This window comes from Equus caballus, chromosome 23 (assembly GCF_041296265.1).
Source record: "Equus caballus isolate H_3958 breed thoroughbred chromosome 23, TB-T2T, whole genome shotgun sequence".
In the NCBI taxonomy this organism is placed as follows: Eukaryota; Metazoa; Chordata; class Mammalia; order Perissodactyla; family Equidae; genus Equus; species Equus caballus.
The window spans coordinates 35699654-35717702 of NC_091706.1; the positions used below are offsets into that span (position 1 = coordinate 35699654).

General features: G+C 43.0%; 1 protein-coding gene across 3 annotated transcripts in view; it reads left to right on the plus strand.

Moving 5' to 3' along the window:
- Window positions 1-17517, plus strand: part of DOCK8 (dedicator of cytokinesis 8) — a 207170-nt gene extending 189653 nt beyond the window's left edge. For 2 of the 3 annotated variants that reach the window (XM_070248073.1, XM_001490222.7), the window contains 4 exons: window positions 2004-2147; window positions 3439-3545; window positions 14139-14309; window positions 14687-15787. In XM_070248073.1, coding sequence (XP_070104174.1) covers window positions 2004-2147; window positions 3439-3545; window positions 14139-14309; window positions 14687-14747 — 483 coding nt within the window. In that variant the 3' untranslated portion in view covers window positions 14748-15787. Of the gene's footprint in view, window positions 1-2003; window positions 2148-3438; window positions 3546-14138; window positions 14310-14686 lie in introns of all 3 variants that reach the window. The other variant, NM_001309171.2, reaches the window with a different exon arrangement.
- The last annotated feature ends 532 nt before the right edge of the window (window positions 17518-18049 follow it).

Consider the following 18049-nt stretch of genomic DNA (forward strand, 5'->3'; position numbering starts at 1 on the left):
TGGATCCCAGGCGTGAACCTACACACTGTTCATCAAGCCATGCTGTGGTGACATCCCACATACAAAATGGAAGATTGCCACAGATGTTAGCTCAGCCACAATCTTCCACAAGCAAAAAGAAGAGGAAAATTGGTAACAGATCTTAGCTCAGGGCCAGTCCTCCTCACCAAAAAAAAAAGAAAAAGAAAGTATCCCAAGCCACAGAGTCACTCAAAATTAGACATACTATAAACATTTTATTTTTTAAAAAAACATAGATGTACATTTATTTGTCATTCATTTTATATAGGGCCTCAGCCTTCTCTGTGATTTTGGGTTGGCTGGTCACAATTAGCATTGTCTTGCTTGTATAAACCCCACCCATAATGCATTGTCCATGATTACCAGTTTTGGTTTCTATAAAGCAGAATGAGAGCTTAAAGATCTTTGTTAAACAATGGGAGAGCAGAATCCTTCTGGATTTTTATTATTTTTTTGCCTCTAGCCTTTTACAGTTGTCTTGCGCACACTTAATATGACAGGAATCTTTATAGCAACTCACTTTCATGACATCTAGCCCAAGCATTCAGCGTGGTTTTCATAGAAACAACTCCTTTTCTTTCCACACCTGTAGTTTATCAGTTTATGCATTATTTAATTAGATTAGGTCATTAAAATAACAAGTATAGCATGCATAATCAAGTTGGTGAACAAACACAGATAAATTATGGTGAGTACACACCTCATCGGGCAGGAGCAGAAGTCCCATCAACAAGAGTGTTGAGCAACCACATCAGAGAGTGGGGTTCACAGAGGGCAAAGAAAGCCTGAATAGTGGCTCAGTCAAGAGGAGATTGGTTTAGAAGGCATCTGCTGTGTTCTTATTGTTTTGGACTTTTGAACACTAGGACATGTAGGCATAGCACAGAAAGAAATTCATGGTCCCAGTAAGAGTCCTCACAATTTTTCTTGGCCATCGGTAGTTCCCTGAGAACCTCAGTATATTAGTTGGCTGGGGCTGCCACAACAAGGTACCACAGACTGGGGGGCCCAGACAACAGAAATTTATTACCTCACAGTTCTAGAGGTCAGAAGTCAAAAATCAAGGTGTCAGCAGGGTTGGTTCCTTCTGAGGGCTGTGAAGAAAGGATCTGTTCCAGGCCTCTCTCCTTGGCTTGTAGATGGCCACCTTCCCTCTATGCATGTCTCTGTGTCCAGATTTCCTCTTCTAATAGGGACATAGGTCCTATTGGATTAGGTCTCATCCTAATGACCTCTTTTTAATGTGGTTACCTCTGTGAAGACCCTCTCTCAAATAAGGTCAAATTTTGGGGGACTGAGGGTTAGGAATTCAACATATGAATTTTGAGCGGACATCACTGCACCCATAACATTCAGGAAGGACCATACCTCAAACCACCAGAACTTAGCAACTAGTAGATTGACCCTTACAAGAATTCTATTTACTAGGAATTCACCTTAACGGTGAGTTGGAGAAGGCACACACGTTGCCAAAAATCTTGTTTTATGGTGGAAGAAATTATTGGAAGAATATCTTCAATATTATGGAAGAAAATATTGAATGCTGTACTTCCAATAGCTTTCCCAATTATAAGTTGAGTAATATGTTCAATAATAGGAAAGGAAAACTAACAGTGTAGAAAGGACATGGATTTTGAATGTAGACATCATTTTGATCAAATTTTGATCTCCCTACTTACTCCCTGTGTCATTTTGTGGCACTTAATTAACCTTACAAATCCTCCTTTGAGTATAAAATGGAGAGAATGCGGACATTGTTTAAAGGAGAAAATAATAAATGTATGTAAAGTTGCTGGAACATAATAAGTTCTCAAAAAATGTTAAGCCCTTCCTTCTTAACCTATCCAGATTATTTTAAGTTACTCTGAAAGCCTCCTTAGCTGCTTCTTCAAATCCAGGTGCCCTCTTCATCATAGCTCCAGGTTTGTCCACGGCTTATCAGACCACGCAATAATTTCCCTACACTTGTGTCTCATGTTCAGTTTGTTTTGACACCAATCGAAGTTGCCATTGAAGATATGAAAAAGAAGACCTTGCAGTTAGCGGTTGCCGTTAACCAGGAGCCCCCTGATGCCAAGATGCTTCAGATGGTGCTGCAGGGCTCCGTTGGAGCTACTGTAAATCAGGTGAGCAAAAGCAGCCAGTGGCAGCTCCTCTGGTTCTTGGTACTTTGATTTTAATTATATGTCTGCACCCTCCCTCCTGGAGGTTGATGAGGAGTCTGATCAGCACACAAGTGATGTTCCTAAACTTAGACTGAACACTTGTGAGGTTTAGAGGACTTTGAGGAGGCCTCTTCTGCTTCATGTAGCAACCCAAGGTAGAGAAGAAATCCTGGAGATGAGTGGACCATGTCTAACGAGTACCGTTTTCTTGGAGAAGTCTTCACTCGGCCCCAGACCTGGCAATATGATCCAGATCGGGGGTCCTGTGGAAGAGGGCTTCATCGTGCCCAATTTAGGCAGAGTTGTTGCAGGCCTGGAGACTAACTGAAGAATGCCTGTAGGAGACAGGGGAAACGTCTACAACATCCAAGCCCTGGGTCAGTCACCAAGGAACCCAGCATGCCAGTGGCCTTGCTAACCAGGAGTGACCTGAGATCAGGCTCCTTAGGCCACTTAAAACTAGACTGGACCTTCTCAGATCTATTTGAATCCTAACTCCCAAGCTTAGCGTGCAACTAAACCAGTCTCAGATGGAGGGAGTGCTAGCTTAGTACTCTCTGTTCAGTGTGCCTCCTTAATTTCAGAACTAGGTCTGCTCTTGTCCACCTCCACACTCAAAAACTCAGTGAGTACCATGACTCTTCCCTCGCTCAGCACAACTGGACGCCCCTGCAAAAACTTGTGTCTATGTAGCATCAAGGGAACAGAAATAGCAGAGAAGAAAAATGACTATTATATTTCCAAGACCAGAACATATTAGGAAGCTTTTGCTTTTATAAGTTCCTTCCATTAATGAAAATGGAAGACTTTCTAAAGGCACAACCATGGACTACCTATGTACTATCCATATATCTGACTCAAGCCAGCATGAGTTACACAAAATGGTGCTTGCCATTTGGGCAACTAGAAAAGTGAATATGAATGGATGGATCAAGACAATCCCCATTTTCAGAAAAGCAACTCAAAGCACATTTTCTTTGATGTAGTAGTATTACCTTTATATATGAAGGAAAACCTATTATTAGTATTTAATTAAGAAAATACATCTATACTTCTGAGTATTCTTCTAAAACTACAGACTCCTCCTAAGGAATCAAAGTTTTCCTGAGATGTTCAAGACCCTCCTTGATTTTTTGTTTTGGTCAAACTAACTTCAAAATTAAATGTTCAAACTAAAAAGTCACTCCAACATTTTATCTCAAGTAATTTAATTTTTTTCTAACGTCAGTATTGTTTTTACTTTTTCCATCAGGGACCACTGGAAGTAGCCCAAGTATTTTTGGCTGAAATTCCCGCTGACCCAAAACTCTATCGACATCACAACAAGTTGAGATTATGTTTTAAGGAATTCATAATGCGGTAAGAAGGACAATGACTGGGAATTCAGTACAGCTGTGCTTCTCAAAGTGTGGTCCCCAGATCAGCAGCTTCAGCATCACCTGAGACATTTGCTAGAAAGGCCAATTCTTAGGCACCAACCAGACCTACGGAATCAGACTTTCCAGAGGTGGGCCCAGCAACCTGTGGCCTAACCAGCCCTCCAGGGGATTCTGATGCATGCTCTAGTTTGAGAACCCCTACAGTAGAGCAGTACTACTTACAGTCCTGATACATAGCTTCAACTGTAAAGTGCTCTCATGTTCACCATCTCACATGTGCGTCACAATCACATTGTGAAACAGGTATTATCACCATTCTCGTTTTAAAAAAGAGGCAATGGAGGTTCAGAGATGGGAGGTGATTTTACTTAAGGTCACACAGCCAGTTAGTAGCAGAGTTGAGTTCAAACCCAGGTCTTGTGAATTGAAATAGCCCACACTTCCATCCACGTACTGATATTCCACTGATGTGTAAGAGTCTCAGAGGCTCTTGGCATTGGCAGTCTTTGTAATTTCCCATATCATGCAAGAAGCTATTTTTGGAAATGTAAAGATAGACACTGCCTCAAATTGGGAGATAAAGGCAAGATTCTAAAACTGGGCTTTTTCAAAGGTACCATCTCTCTGGCAGTTCCCATTGTCAGGCAGCCCTCATTTCTGCCCATGAATTGTGCAAGGGAGCTGGCTCCAGGAGCAGCCTGTCCAGCCTGGATAGGAAGCCAGTCTTTGGGCAATGTCTTGCAAGCTATTGCAATACCAACAGGTGTATTGGGTCTCCTGTGGCCCTAAAAGGAATGATTATGAAGAATGTGATGGCATTTCATCCATAAGAGAGAAGGACATCAGAAAAATGTGTACCAATATTTCTTTTCCTGCAGAACCTTGGAGCAGCATGTAAAATATGGGAACATACTACAGATGGGGATAAAGTAGGCTAAAAGTTAGAGTTTGCTAAATTCAGTGAAAACTCATCAGAACGCTAGTTTTGGGTGAGGTTAGAGATACCTCCTCCTTCACACGCTTTGGTGAGATGGATGCAAATTTGCTGTGTACAGAGACACCCTTGGTCCTGCAGTAAATCGCAGCTGCTTAGTTATAAGGAGTGTCCATGTGGGCATATGCACACATACATGCACACAGATTATGTTTATTAATGTTTTGGTATTTGAATTGTTTCCTGTATTTGCTAGCAATTCTGACATTACACAAAAGCTAGATTTTCTTTAGTAAATGATGCATTTTCATAGAACAAAAGGCTAGAAAAGTATTGGGGAATTTTTAAAGATCTATTTACTTTCCACACATCTTCAATTAAAATTAGTTATGGTTGAAGGTCCCTGAAGTTGGCAGTGGCCTGGGCCTCTCTGGCCCTCTGAAAGGACCTATGAAATGTTTAATGAGCAGGTACTATGACCCAGGTATGACATTAGTTGTGGGAATACAGGAGCTGGGTGTGCCTCTGTTCCTGACAAAAGGATACATATCTGCATGGCCAAATAATAACACAAGGCAGCACAGGCTAAGAACTGTTAAGAGTGCACTAAATATGGGGCCGGTCCCGTGGCTGAGTGGTCAAGTCTGTGCGCTCTGCTTCGGCAGCCCAGGGTTTCTCTGGTTCAGATCCTGGGCGTGGACCTGGCACCTCTCATCAGGCCATGCTGAGGTGGCATCCCTCATGCCACAACTAGAAGGACCCACAACTAAAAATACACAACTATGTACCAGGGGGCTTTGGGAAGAAAAAGGAAAAATAAAATCTTTTTAAAAAAGTGCACTAAATATACGGTTATAGAGTTCAGAAATCTAAATAGTCAGTTGCAGGCTGGAGTGGCTGGGGAAGGCTTTGTGGAAAACATGACTTACACTTCATCTTCAACATATAGGTGGAAGAATGGAGATAGCGGGAAGAGGGAGCCATTACTGGTAAAGTGACCGACATGACAAGACTCAGGCCGGGTGTCCACAATGCCCCTGGGCTCCTCTGAGTTGGCAAGAGCAGCGTGTTCTCGTGAACATGCTAGGACAAGGAAGAAAGACAGTAGTGTTGGTAAATGGGGCTCTGAATAGAGTTTAAATGTAAAAGGAAGCTTGTTAAGAGAAGCCGTGATTTTTCTTAGTTAAAATGTACTTATAAAATCATTACTGAACACACATTTCTAATTAGCTCTAGCCCCAGGACAAGTGACTACAAAGAGGACTAGGGCTGAGTCAAACTGTTCCAGGCAAGACACCTAACCGGCAGCAGGTTTTCCAGGGATGGTCCTTTAACAAAGTCATGCACTAGACTTTGGATGGTGATTCTATCTTTCTCCCCAGATGGCCTGGAAAAATACTGGATTTCCAAAAGCAAATTCACCATTTAAAACATTCTCCAACCCTTCTATTGTTGATTCCCATGGGAAATCAGGCTATCAAACCAACTTCTCAACTGCCAGTTGGGGTGCCCCATTATTCTAGGAAAGCCACAAGAATATCTATCAATGCTTCTCAAACGTCACTGTGCAAACAGATGACCTGGGAATCTTGTCAATGCACATTCTGATGGAGCAGGTCTGGGTGGGCCTGAGACTCTGCATTTCTAACAAGCTCCCAGGTGATGCTGATGCTGCTGGATGGGGCTGAACTTTGAGGAGAGGCTGTAAAGCTGCTTGATTGCCTCCCTCTCACATGTTCTCTTCTTCCTCACCACCCCCCCAGTGGCGTAATCCCTCAGGCCATGCCTTTTGTCACTCACCTCTTTTTCCTTCGCTTTCCTCCCTGCAAAACAGCAACCGTGCTCTAACTGCTTCCCTCTTGAACTGACTATAGATGTCAGTTCATTCATTCATTCAGCAGTCACTTACTGAGCCCATACTGTGTGCCAGGCACCGGGCTACACACGTGCAAGGATGAAGTCCCAGTACAAATGGCACAAGGCTACAGGCAAACCATGCTGCTGCTCACTGTGTCACCTCCGAGGGCAACTAGAGGTTGACTTCCCTTCCACTTTGTTTCACATAGATCACAGGTGGTGGGAGAGATTGTGGTGAAGTTTGCATAACTGTATAAATCCGCTAAAACTCATCAAACTGTACACTTGAAATGAGTGACGGTGATGGTCTGTAAGCTAGACCCTCAGTACAAGCAGGTGAGGAAACCTTCCTTTCCCCGTTGCTTAACTGCTTCTCAAGTCCATTAAAGTTACAGGTTGTTAATGACTAGGGTGAATTTTTTTTCCCAGCAATTTTATTGAGAACATAGTGGTTTATAACATTGTGTAATTTCGGGTGTACATTGTTATTTATCAATTTCTGAATACACTTTATGGTGCTAACCTCTAGTAATCTAATTTTTGTTCGTCACCATATATATGTGCCCCTTTGTCCCTTTCGCCCACACCCCAACCCCCTACCCCTCTGGTAACCACTAATCTGTTCTCTTTAGCCATGTATTATTTATCTTATACATATGAGTGAAATCATACAGTATTTGTCTTTCTCTGTCTGGCTTATTTCGCTTAACATCATACCCTCAAGGTCCATCCATGTTGTTGCAAATGGGACAGTTTTGTCTTTTTATGGCTGAATAGTATTCCATTGTATATGTGTGTGTGTGTGTGTGTGTGTGTGTGTATATATATATATATGTACACCACATCTTCTTTATCATTCATCAGTTGATGGGCACTTGGGTTGCTTCCACATCCTGGCTATTGTGAATAATACTGCAGTGAACATAGGGGTGCATAAGTCTCTTTGGATCACTGATTTCAAGTTCTTTGGATAAATACCCAGCAGTGGAATAGCTGGATCATATGGTAGATCTATTCTTAATTTTCTGAGGATACTCCATACTGCTTTCCATAGTGGCTGCACCAGTTTGCACTCCCACTATCAGTGTACGAGGGTTCCCTTTTCTCCACACCCTCTCCAAAACTTGTTGTATTTTGTCTTGGTAATTATAGCCATTCTGACAGGTGTAAGGTGATATCTCATTGTAGTTTTGATTTTCATTTCCCTAATAATTAGTGTTGTTAAACATTATTTCATGTGTCTATTGGCCATTTGTATATTTTCTTTGGAAAAATGTTCATATCCTCTGCCCATTTTTTGATCGGGTTGTATGTCTTTTTATTGTTGAGTTGTATGAGTTCTTTATATATTTTGGAGATCAACCCTTTGTCGGATAAATGATTTACAAATTAGTGTAACTATTTTGTCAAGTTATTTGCGCTGTGAATTTTCTCCCCCAGCCCTGCTCTCAGACAGCTGCGGTGGCGCAGGGGGGGAAGATATCTGGTGTTGAATAGCTCTCAGGTTTTCTCTGGAGTGAGCTCCCACTTCTCAGCAAATTTGGGCTGTCCGTCGATAAGCCCAGATTTCCAAGGCGAACACAGTGAGCCTTGCAATGCTAATTGCTAATACTGGAAATATACCCTTGCCAGGTGCACTGAGCTAGGTCCCGCCGCTGGGCAGTGGCCTTTCTGACTCAGCTGTGCTGGAACCAGATACAGCCATAACGAACCTGGCAGGCTGACCTGCTGCGACTGATGCTTATCCAGCCAGGCCTGGGCTCTGCAGATGGGTGCCAAGTTGGGACCTCAATCCCTTCCTGCCTTTTGCTGAGATAAGAAAAAGCGCCTGACGGTTTCAGAAGCCAAGATGGAGAGAGACAACATTCTCCTTCCCTCCTCTGCAACCTGTGCCAGTTTTCTTCTTCTTGTGTTTCTGTCTTAGTCAGCGTGGGCTGCTAGAATGAAATACCTTAGACTGAGTGGCGTGAACAACAGACATTGATTTCTCACAGTGCAGAGGAGGGGAAGGCCAAGATGAAGGTGCCGGCAGATTTGGTTCCTGGGGAGAATGCCCTTGCTGGCTAGTAATGGCCACCTTCTCACTGTGTCCTCACACAGCAGAGAGGAAGAGGAAGCAAGCTCTCTGCGATTTCTTCTTACAAGGGCACTGACCCCATCATGGCCTGATTTAAACCTAAATTCCTCCCCTAAATACCATCACATGGGGGTTAGGGCATCAACATGTGAATCTTGGGGACACATACATTCAGTCCATAACATTACCTGCACTTTCTTCTTCCTATAAAGACTAAATGATTTTTAAATTCATTTTTATCTTTAAATAAGAGAGCAGTAGGCAGACGCCATCACAGGCTGCCTTTAAGAGAAGCAGTTTCGGATGTCCCCAGACAGGGCTCCACTGCACGTGTGGTCAGAGTCAAAAAGCAGGGGATTGAGGGGTGGTGCGTTTAAGCTGGAGCTAAGGTCTGTGAAGAGGCAGGAGAGGGAATTTGCTCAAGTGGCCAAAGGAAAACCAAATGCGCATGGAGTAGGTGGAAAGAGAAGCAGTAGGTGGAAAGAGAGCTGAATATTTGGTGGGAAAACAAGATCTTAACTATCATGAGGGCTGGCTCCGAAACAGGTCAATTGTGGGGACACATGAATGACTTTTGTCACTTTTCCAGGGTCACAGAGACCTGTATTAGTGGGCCAACGACGCTAGACAGAAAATTGAGAGCCCACCTTACACACACGCATGGCTCTTCTGCCTCTTCATGCCCTCTGCAATGATTTTAGAGAGAAAAAACCCCATTTCTGTTACAGTGTGATTCCATCCTCCTCTCTTGGGCCTCTCCCTCCCAACTCTCTCCAACAAGCCCTTGGTCCTCAGGGCTTGTCCTTGCCCTCTTGCTTTGGGAAGGGGGCCCCGTGCCCAGGGGTTATTGGGACTGATACCAAATTAGAAAATATTATACAATCACTGGAACCCCAGGGCTCGGCGACTCTTCAGGACAGAAGCCCAGGGCCTGGAGGAGGTTGATGCCAGTGTAACGTGAACCAAGCATGAAGGACTAGCCTAGTCTGATCTGGGGACCCCCTGCCCCCCGCCTGGGTTCTAGTGTGTTCAGTAGGCCCTCAGAGCCTGCTTCCAGGTGTCAGATGTGAGACTGGACGCCTTCCCAAGCCCGTAGCCCAATCTGGCCCCACTCCCTTCCCACATCTGGCCTTAAAAGGAGGAAAAAGAGCCACCGTACCTTCCCCCAGGGAGGCAGCCACACAGGCCCCACCAGGGGAGGTAGAAGTGGCTCAGGGGATGGCAGGAGGGCCCAGCCGCCGAGCTCCTGGGGTGCCCCACAGTGCTGTGCACTCTCGGTCTCACGTGCTTCCCCATCTGCAGTGACGGGGGCACACTGGACAATGGGCTGTAACCCCTACTTGGCTCCAGGAAAAGCAGGCAACATTGACTGGGCGGCCCTCCCCGGTGGCAGTGGCTCAGCTAAGTCCTCACACACCTAACATGGTTTCATCCTCATAAACCCGTTTTATAGTGAAGGAAGTGAGGCTGAAGGAGGTTATGATTAGCCCAAGGTGACACAGCATATAAGTGGCAGAACCAGGATTTAAACTAGTCTTCCGTTGGGACAGGCTGCCCTTGGGATCTGGGGTTTGGTAGAGGTCAGGCTGGGAGCGAAGAAATGAAGGGGACAAGGTTAGAGAAAGCCACTGGAGTGTGCCTGGCGGAGGTGGCTATGCCCATGGACTCTAACATCTACTGCAGCTCTTCCTGTGGGGAGGCCAGATATTCCTTTGGTGTCTGGCTCCCAAATAAGCTTTCCTTACCTTAAGGGCCTGGAGCATATACATGACTCCCGTCATGGCGGAGGGGGGGGGGGGGCCAATTCCTCTCTGTCAGATTCTCCGCTCATTCCAGTAGCCATGTTTTTCAATGGACCCTGAGTGGACACTTGCTAGAAGGTTATCAGGATGAAGCTGAGAAAGGCAGAATACTACAAATTGGGGAGAGACCAAGGCCATATGCCTGAATTTTAGCTAGAAAGGTCAGTGCCCTCCGTAGGCAGTATTTGTGGTGTTGGGGTGAGGAGTGTGGGCTCTTGAGCCAGGTTGCCTGGGTTCAGCTATCTACTCTGCCTTAATTAGCTGTGTGACCTTGGGCATGGAGCCTCAGTTTCCCCAACTGTAAAATGGGAACAATAATGGGAACTACCTCTTAGAGTTAGTGTCAGGATACAATGAGTTAATACACAGAGCTTAGAATAGGGCCTGGCACATACTTAACCACTACGCCACCAGGCCAGCCCCTAGAGATTGTTTTATTTGTGGGTTGGGCATCGCCATGATATCTCCAGGGTTCTTAACCATTTTTTTCATATTTTTAACTTATATATCCCTTTAGTGATTTCCTTAGATCTGTTGTATAATTCTTTCTAGTTCTCTAGTTGTATCTAGTTGATTGTTTAACCTGTCCGTTGAGATATTTCTCTTTGTCTTAGTGACTAGGTTGTAAAGGAAAGAGACTTAACAATCTGATTTCGATATAGAGACTGTCTGCCTCTCTGAGGTTTGTACCATAAGATGCAGTGGGGCTGCTGCGACATTGGTCCGGGAGTACCAGGATCCTGGACTTCCATCTGACTCTGCTGTGTGACTCTGGACAGGGCACCTCACCTCCTTCATCTTAGTTTCATCAACTATGAAAAACAAGGGACTGGAATATAAAATCTCTCATAGGCCATCATTCTCACAGTGAACAAATAGTTTCTGCATTCAGACTGAGCCGATCAGGAATAATAATAAAAATGTGTTCTAAATTTTAGCTATGTGCCAGCACTGTGCTAAGCATTTTATATGTTTAACTCACTTAATCTTTACAATAACTTATGAGGTAGGCTCTGAGCATTTAACCCACTCTAGGGCACATAGTGAGCAATCAGTATAAGCTAGCTAGCTCTTATTGCTTCTGATAACAGAGACTACAGAGAGTTTAATTAATCTCCCAAAGTTTTCAGAGTAGACATCCCCAAGTCAGCAGTCAGCTTCTTCAGGCCTCTTGTAGTCCGCCAGTGTCACAAACCTGGGCCTTGAAGTCATCCTGAAACTGATATTATTTTATATATGGTGGTAGCTTAGAACTATTAGTTAAGAAGCAATAAAAAATATGAAGGGGTGATGTAGATTTCTCAGGATTCAAAGGCTGTACGTCTCCCCTTCTACCTCTTCCTTGAAGGGTTTGATAGGCAACCTTAAGTATCCTACAGTTTGCTTCAATTAATGTCAAACTTAAAAGATAGGTGGAAATCCAGTTAAGCTCCTGGCTGAGTTAAATCAGGTCCTTCTTCTACAGCAGGGTAATTCTGTGATGAAGCTGTGGTCGTAGGTTTATTTTTGCCTAGGCCAGGTAGCTTTCCCTGCCCCGTAGTCACGTTCCACTCTCCTTACCTTTGACTGTCATCCTGAAAATGTGTCCAGTGGTAATAGGGAGGATTTGGTAACCAGGTCTGGTGAGTCCCATAACTTAACCCAAAGCTAGCACTACTGCTAGGAAAACAGTTTAAACCACATTCATCACCAGAATCCTATTCATCTGAAAGACAATAGAATTATTACTAATTATTGCATATCAGCAAAGTTTCAGCTATTATGTTGTCCCTTCCAGGCTTGTTGATTTGTAAGTTCCCTTGGGTAAAACAGTATAAAATAAAAGGCAAAACTTTATCATGTTTAAATAATGTAATTTTCTTCTTTGGTATATACCATATTATGTGGGAGACCATGGAAACACTAGGCTGTCCACAAGTTAGACAAACACGATGAGCTTTAAAGATTTTATCTTTAACACCCTGCAGTGTTGCCATGGTGGCGGTAGGTATAGATCTGTTTTCATTGATTAAAGGATTTGTGTCTGTTTTCAATTCTGGAAAATTATCAGCTATCTCTTTGCATATTGCTTCTTACTCATTTTCCATTCCCTTATAGAGTCTTTCTTTTTATTATTATTTTTTAAATTTTTTTTGGTGAGGAAGATTGTCCCTGAGCTAACATTTGTGCCAATCTTCCTCTATTTTTTGTATGTGGGACGCCACCACAGCATGGCCTGACAAGTGGTCTGCAGGTCCGCACCTGGGATCCAAACCTGTGAACCCCAGGCCACTGAGGCAGAGCATGCAAACTTAACCACTGCACCACCGGATCAGCCTCTAGAAATTCTTTTAGATGTGGGTTGGGCATCTCCGTGATATCTCCAGGGTTCTTAACCATTTTTTTTATATTTTTAATTTTTATATCTCTTTAGTGATTTCCTTAGATCTGTCATCAAGTTTATAAATTCTCTAGTTGTGTCTACTTTGTTTAACCTGTCCATTGAGATTTTTCTCTTTGTTTTAGTGACTAGATTTTAATTTCTAGAAGTGCTATTTTGTTCTTTCTGAAATTTTCCTGATCTCTCTTCTCTTACTGTCACATTTTTTTAAATCATGGATTTTGTATCTTTGATTACATCTCTCTATCAACTTTGGTCTGCACATTGTTCTATTATCTCTAATTCTTATTGGCTAATTCTTCTGCTTGTTGCATTTATTGGTTCTCCCTCGTGTTGTTTTCCTCCTATGGTTCGTAATTTTTTCTCGTGAGCTCATCTTTGGCAAGGGTCACTCTTTCTGGGTGGTCTCTGGGCCCTGATTGAGAAAGCGTTCCTCCAGAACTTTACGTTTATTTTCAGTCTGAGCCCTAGGGATTTCAATAATCTTGGTCTGTTTTCCTTTTTTTAATATCTCACTTTGGAGTACCCACAACAGAGGAATGCAAACTTGTAACTCATACCCACATGTGGTGCAAGCCTAGAATTTCAGTTTCTCAGGGTGACTTTCTTTCCCATTAATGGCCCCAAACTGATAGCAAGCTTCCATTCTACCTGTCTGGACCATTTTCAGCATTTTTCTAGACGCTTTTTCTAGATGGAGTAGCTTTTCAAGGCTCTGAACTATATGCAGGTGGCCTATCCAGAGGCGCTCTTGGCCCTGGCCAAGGCTGCATCACTTATCTTGTGAGGGCATTGAAACCACTCCACCTTCCCCCAGCCTGCAGGACCTATACGCAATCTTAAAGTCCTAACGGGCAGTCCTTGTGACAGCTGCCATGCCACCAGCTCCTGCCTTCACTCTGAGTGTCTTCTTCCTTCCTGGCACCTGGGATTTCTCTTTCTCTTTTAACAAAGTTTTGCTGTGCTTTCCCAGCACTTCCATGCTGTCTGGCAGGAGGAGGCTGGATGGCATCTGCTCCACCTGTCATGTTGCCATAAATCCCAGAGAGTTTTGTAAGTGGAACAGGCTCCATTCTGCAATGACCTGAGTTTGAATCGTGGGTCCACTACTTCCTCACGGCGTTATCTTGGGCAAGCGACCTAATATTTCTGAGCTTCAAGGACAAAATAGAGATAAACGCTGACTTTCTGGGTTTGTTGGGGAAATTAACCAGATAATGCATGTAAAACTCCTTGAATAGTGCCTGGCACATAGCAAGTCAGAGCATCAACATCAGCTAAGCAAGCTTTCAAAAATACAGATTCCGGGGTGCTGCCCTTTAGATTCGTTAAGTCTAAGGTAGGGCCCAGAAATCTGCATTTTGAAAAGCTCCACAGGGGATCCTGACAGGCCATCAAGTTTGCAAACATTCCTAGGGGTACTCAAGAAATGTTAATAGTGTCAGCAGCCCACATTTCTAAGCACTTCAAACTCCTATGAAATAAAACCTCATTTTCCCCCGACCCTGGTCTTTGCATCCTAGATGCGGTGAGGCTGTAGAGAAAAACAAGCGTCTCATCACGGCGGACCAGAGGGAGTATCAGCAGGAACTCAAAAAGAACTACAACAAGCTGAAAGAGAACCTCAGGCCAATGATCGAGCGGAAAATTCCAGAACTCTACAAGCCTATATTCAGAGTTGAGAGTCAAAAGAGGTAAAAACCGGGCAAAGGAGGATAAGCATAGGGCCTGGGGCCCGGTGGACAGCGCATGCTCTGCTGTGCTCACTCTGTGAGCTGCGGAACCTCCAAGGGGTGGGAGCGGGCCTGCCCACCGAGTGCGATTGGTCCTGCTCCCATCCTTCACCTCCTGACCCTTGTCCTTGACCTCCCCAGACCCTTCATGTTGGCCTTCTGCCAGCTGTCTTCCCAGGGCCGAACCTGAAGGGATCGCAGAACCTTCACTTATTTACTTATTTACTGAATTCCCCATGACTGATAGCCTTCTCTAGTGGGTGATTTTTCCCCCCTCCCTCTCTTTAAAAGGCTAATTGATCTTCTTACCTCTGTTCTCCCTCCCTCCTTAATTTCAGAGACTCCTTCCACAGATCCAGTTTCAGGAAATGTGAAACCCAGTTGTCACAGGGGAGCTAAGAAAAGCTGTCTTCATCCGTGAAGACGGAGGCCCCGCAAGTTGGAAAAGGACTTGTTGGTACTTAAAACATCGGACATTTGCCACGTAGGACAGACCACATGCTCCCTGATGAGACAGCGTTCCAGAAGCTTTGAGATCTAAGTGACCATGGGCATTACACCCAAACAGGGTGTGAAGAGATTTTGGCTATACTGGGCAATGCAGCTGGTGGAGGATGGTTAATCAGGGGCACCTATGTATTTATTAAAGCATGTTTTTTTTAACAATATTGTACAAAACAAGGCATAAACAGCATCTCCTGCAGAGTGGTCCGTCATTGTCTACCCAAGAGATGACTTCCTCTGGCCCAGATTTGAATTTACGGGATAAACCCAAATTGCAGGAGGGAAAATGGAAAAGTTGCCCACCAACCTCTTCAGAGTAAATGTCACTGATCCCCTCTATATGGGAAAGGAGGGTGAGCTTGCAGGAGTGCAAACATCTGGGAGGGGAGGCCTAACTAGAAATCTAAAAATCATGGTGGTTGGAAATTTGGGGATAGATTATTTGTGAACTCGTTACCCTTTTGGTAACGGTGGACTAATTGTTGTATAGTTATTTTTGCTTTATTGTTATTGTTATGTTAATTTAACGTGTTTATAGAGGAAGACACTCAAAGCACTGATTTATGAGATACATGGTACTCTGAGTGGTCAGCCAAAAGTCATAGATGCCGCATTTACTTCAGTTGAAATGATTCTCCCATAATGCTTTGCATTTTTTCTTATGCTCACTCTTGCTCACTCTTTTTCTCCTCCTCCTGGGACCAAGTTTATTTTTATAAAAGGATAGTATCTCTGCTCTCATTTCAGAACATTGTGCTGTCCATCAGCATGTGTACATTACCTACAGAATATATTCAGCTTTGAATTCTCTTGACAATGTACTTTAGGAGAAAGATGAACAAAGTTATTATTTGAGAATTAAATTATATATTTTTAATATGACTGATTGCCCTGACTGGTACGAAAAATGTAATAAGAATTGTAAGCAAAATGTTTCCCTTTGCAACTCGTGTTTTTATTTTGACAATTCAGTGTTTTGTAAAGTACTTAACAGAAGAAAAAAGATGCATAATCCTGGCCTTGGTCAAACACTGCTATCCAGGGGCATTCCTCATATGCAATATTTAATCTTGGTAGTCCTGAGAGAAAATTTAATTTGGATATTCTAGAATTTTTTATTTATACCATCAGGTATGCATGAATTTATATTCTGAAAGAGGAATTTTTTTTAATTACTAAAGTTGAAGTGCCAAACTTTTTGTTTTTTAGGCCTTTCTAAAGTGTATTATACACCTCACTGCTTTCTTAAATGAGTGCACGTGACATTCTTTAATTCCGAATGTTATTCAGCATCTTCTGTGTGGGAGATACTGGGTGAGACCAAAGTCAAAAAACATTGTCACTGCCTTCCAAAGTCACTCAGTTTAGTGAGGAAGAGCATCAATATGTCTGTAGCCATAACACACAGCAGACTGGGACAGTCCTTGTGGAAGTAACCTTCTCTAAGTAACTCAAAGATGCCCATTATTATCAATCCCTATTACATTCTGCACTAAAACAATAAGGATTAGGTGCTAAATTTACTCTCTCTTGTGCCACAGTGGGTACCTCTGGCTTCACAAGTGCAGGAACTGTTTACCGCTGCATTCCCATCCCCTAGCCCAGTGCTCAGCACACAGAAGACAATAAATGTTTGTCGAATGACTAAATGAATGAATGAGTGGGAGTAGACCTGCTTCTAGAACAGCACTGTCCAACAGAAATATAATGCAGGCCACATATATCATTTTAAATTTTCTAATAGCCACATTAAAAAGAATCATAAAAATAGGTGAAATGAATTCTAGTAATATATTCTGTTCAACTCGATATATACAAAATATTATTTCAACATGTGATCAATATAAAAAATTATTGAGGTATTTTACATTCTTTTTTTCATACTGTCTTCGAAATCTGTATGTATGTATCTTACAATTACAGATTGTATACTTTACACTTATCAATTAAGACCAGCCACATTTCAAGTGCTTAATTGCCACATGTGGCTAGTGGCTACTGTATTGGATGGTGCAATTCTAGAAGCTTCCAACTTTTATAACTTGATGCCTCTGATCTGCAGGCTCAGGATAACAAAAGTAGTGGGAATAGCGTCCAGAGTGAGAGTGACAGAATTGTGATTGAGAGCCTGTGGACTTACCTAGAAGTGACTCTCGTGGAGTTGGGGAGTGTGGCCTTCTCATAGGGGTTTTGTGTGCTCATACTCTTTCTGAGCTAACCCTGGCTCTTTCCTCAATTCCGGATAGTTTAGTTGTTCTTTAAGTAACAGTTATAAATAAAGTGGAGGCGTTGCTGCACTTATTTAAATAACGGCATTAAAGAATTTGGACATTGGTCCTCTGACCATGTAGTCTAAATATGGGGTTGAGAAAGAAGCATTTTAAACATTCTGAAGAATAAAGCAAATTAGGCCTTTTGTTTTCCAAAAATGAGAGAACCCTGATATGCCATGGGAACCATCTTGATGTTACTTGGGAAAACCCCCCTATGAAAGCTTCCTGGAAAAATCTTCGGATTAGCTTCATGCCTCTTCTCCTTCAACAAGGTCAAGTGTGCAACTGTCACCATCTTAAGAATTTCAGGAACATGAAACATGAATATACTGCATAGACCTGATTAAGTTTGTCATGCTTCACATTGTCTTAAACGCCATAATTCTATTCCGTAAGGAGTCCTTTCCACGACAATAGATTTGTTTTAAAACGAAAAACTTTTTGAGCCAGCATTGGTAATTGTGGTTGCAGGTATGTTCTCAAAGACAGGGAGCATTCCTTTGTTATCTCAAATGTTGTAAAGCTGTTATTGATTAAGTATCATTTTGCAAAAAACCCTAAAGTTTCTAATATATTCCAGAATGCTGGGTATGTCCACAGTATCCAGGGTATTCTTTCTTTAGACTTCAGGCAATGCTTCCCAATCTTTTTCACATCATGGGTGTAAATGCTATCTATGGAGGAATAACAACCCCCAAACTTAGCTTAAAACAACCAAATATCTCGCCCAGTTCCTGTGGATTACGAATTCGAGGGTGGGTTAGATGAGCAGTCTGACTTGAAGTCTTGCAAGATGTTGGCCACAGCTGCCATCATCTGAAGCCTTGACTGAAACTGGAGGATCCTATTACAAGGTGGCTCATTCATAACATTGGAGAGTTGGTGCTAGTCTTGATGGGGAGAGGCCTCAGTTCCTCTTCATGT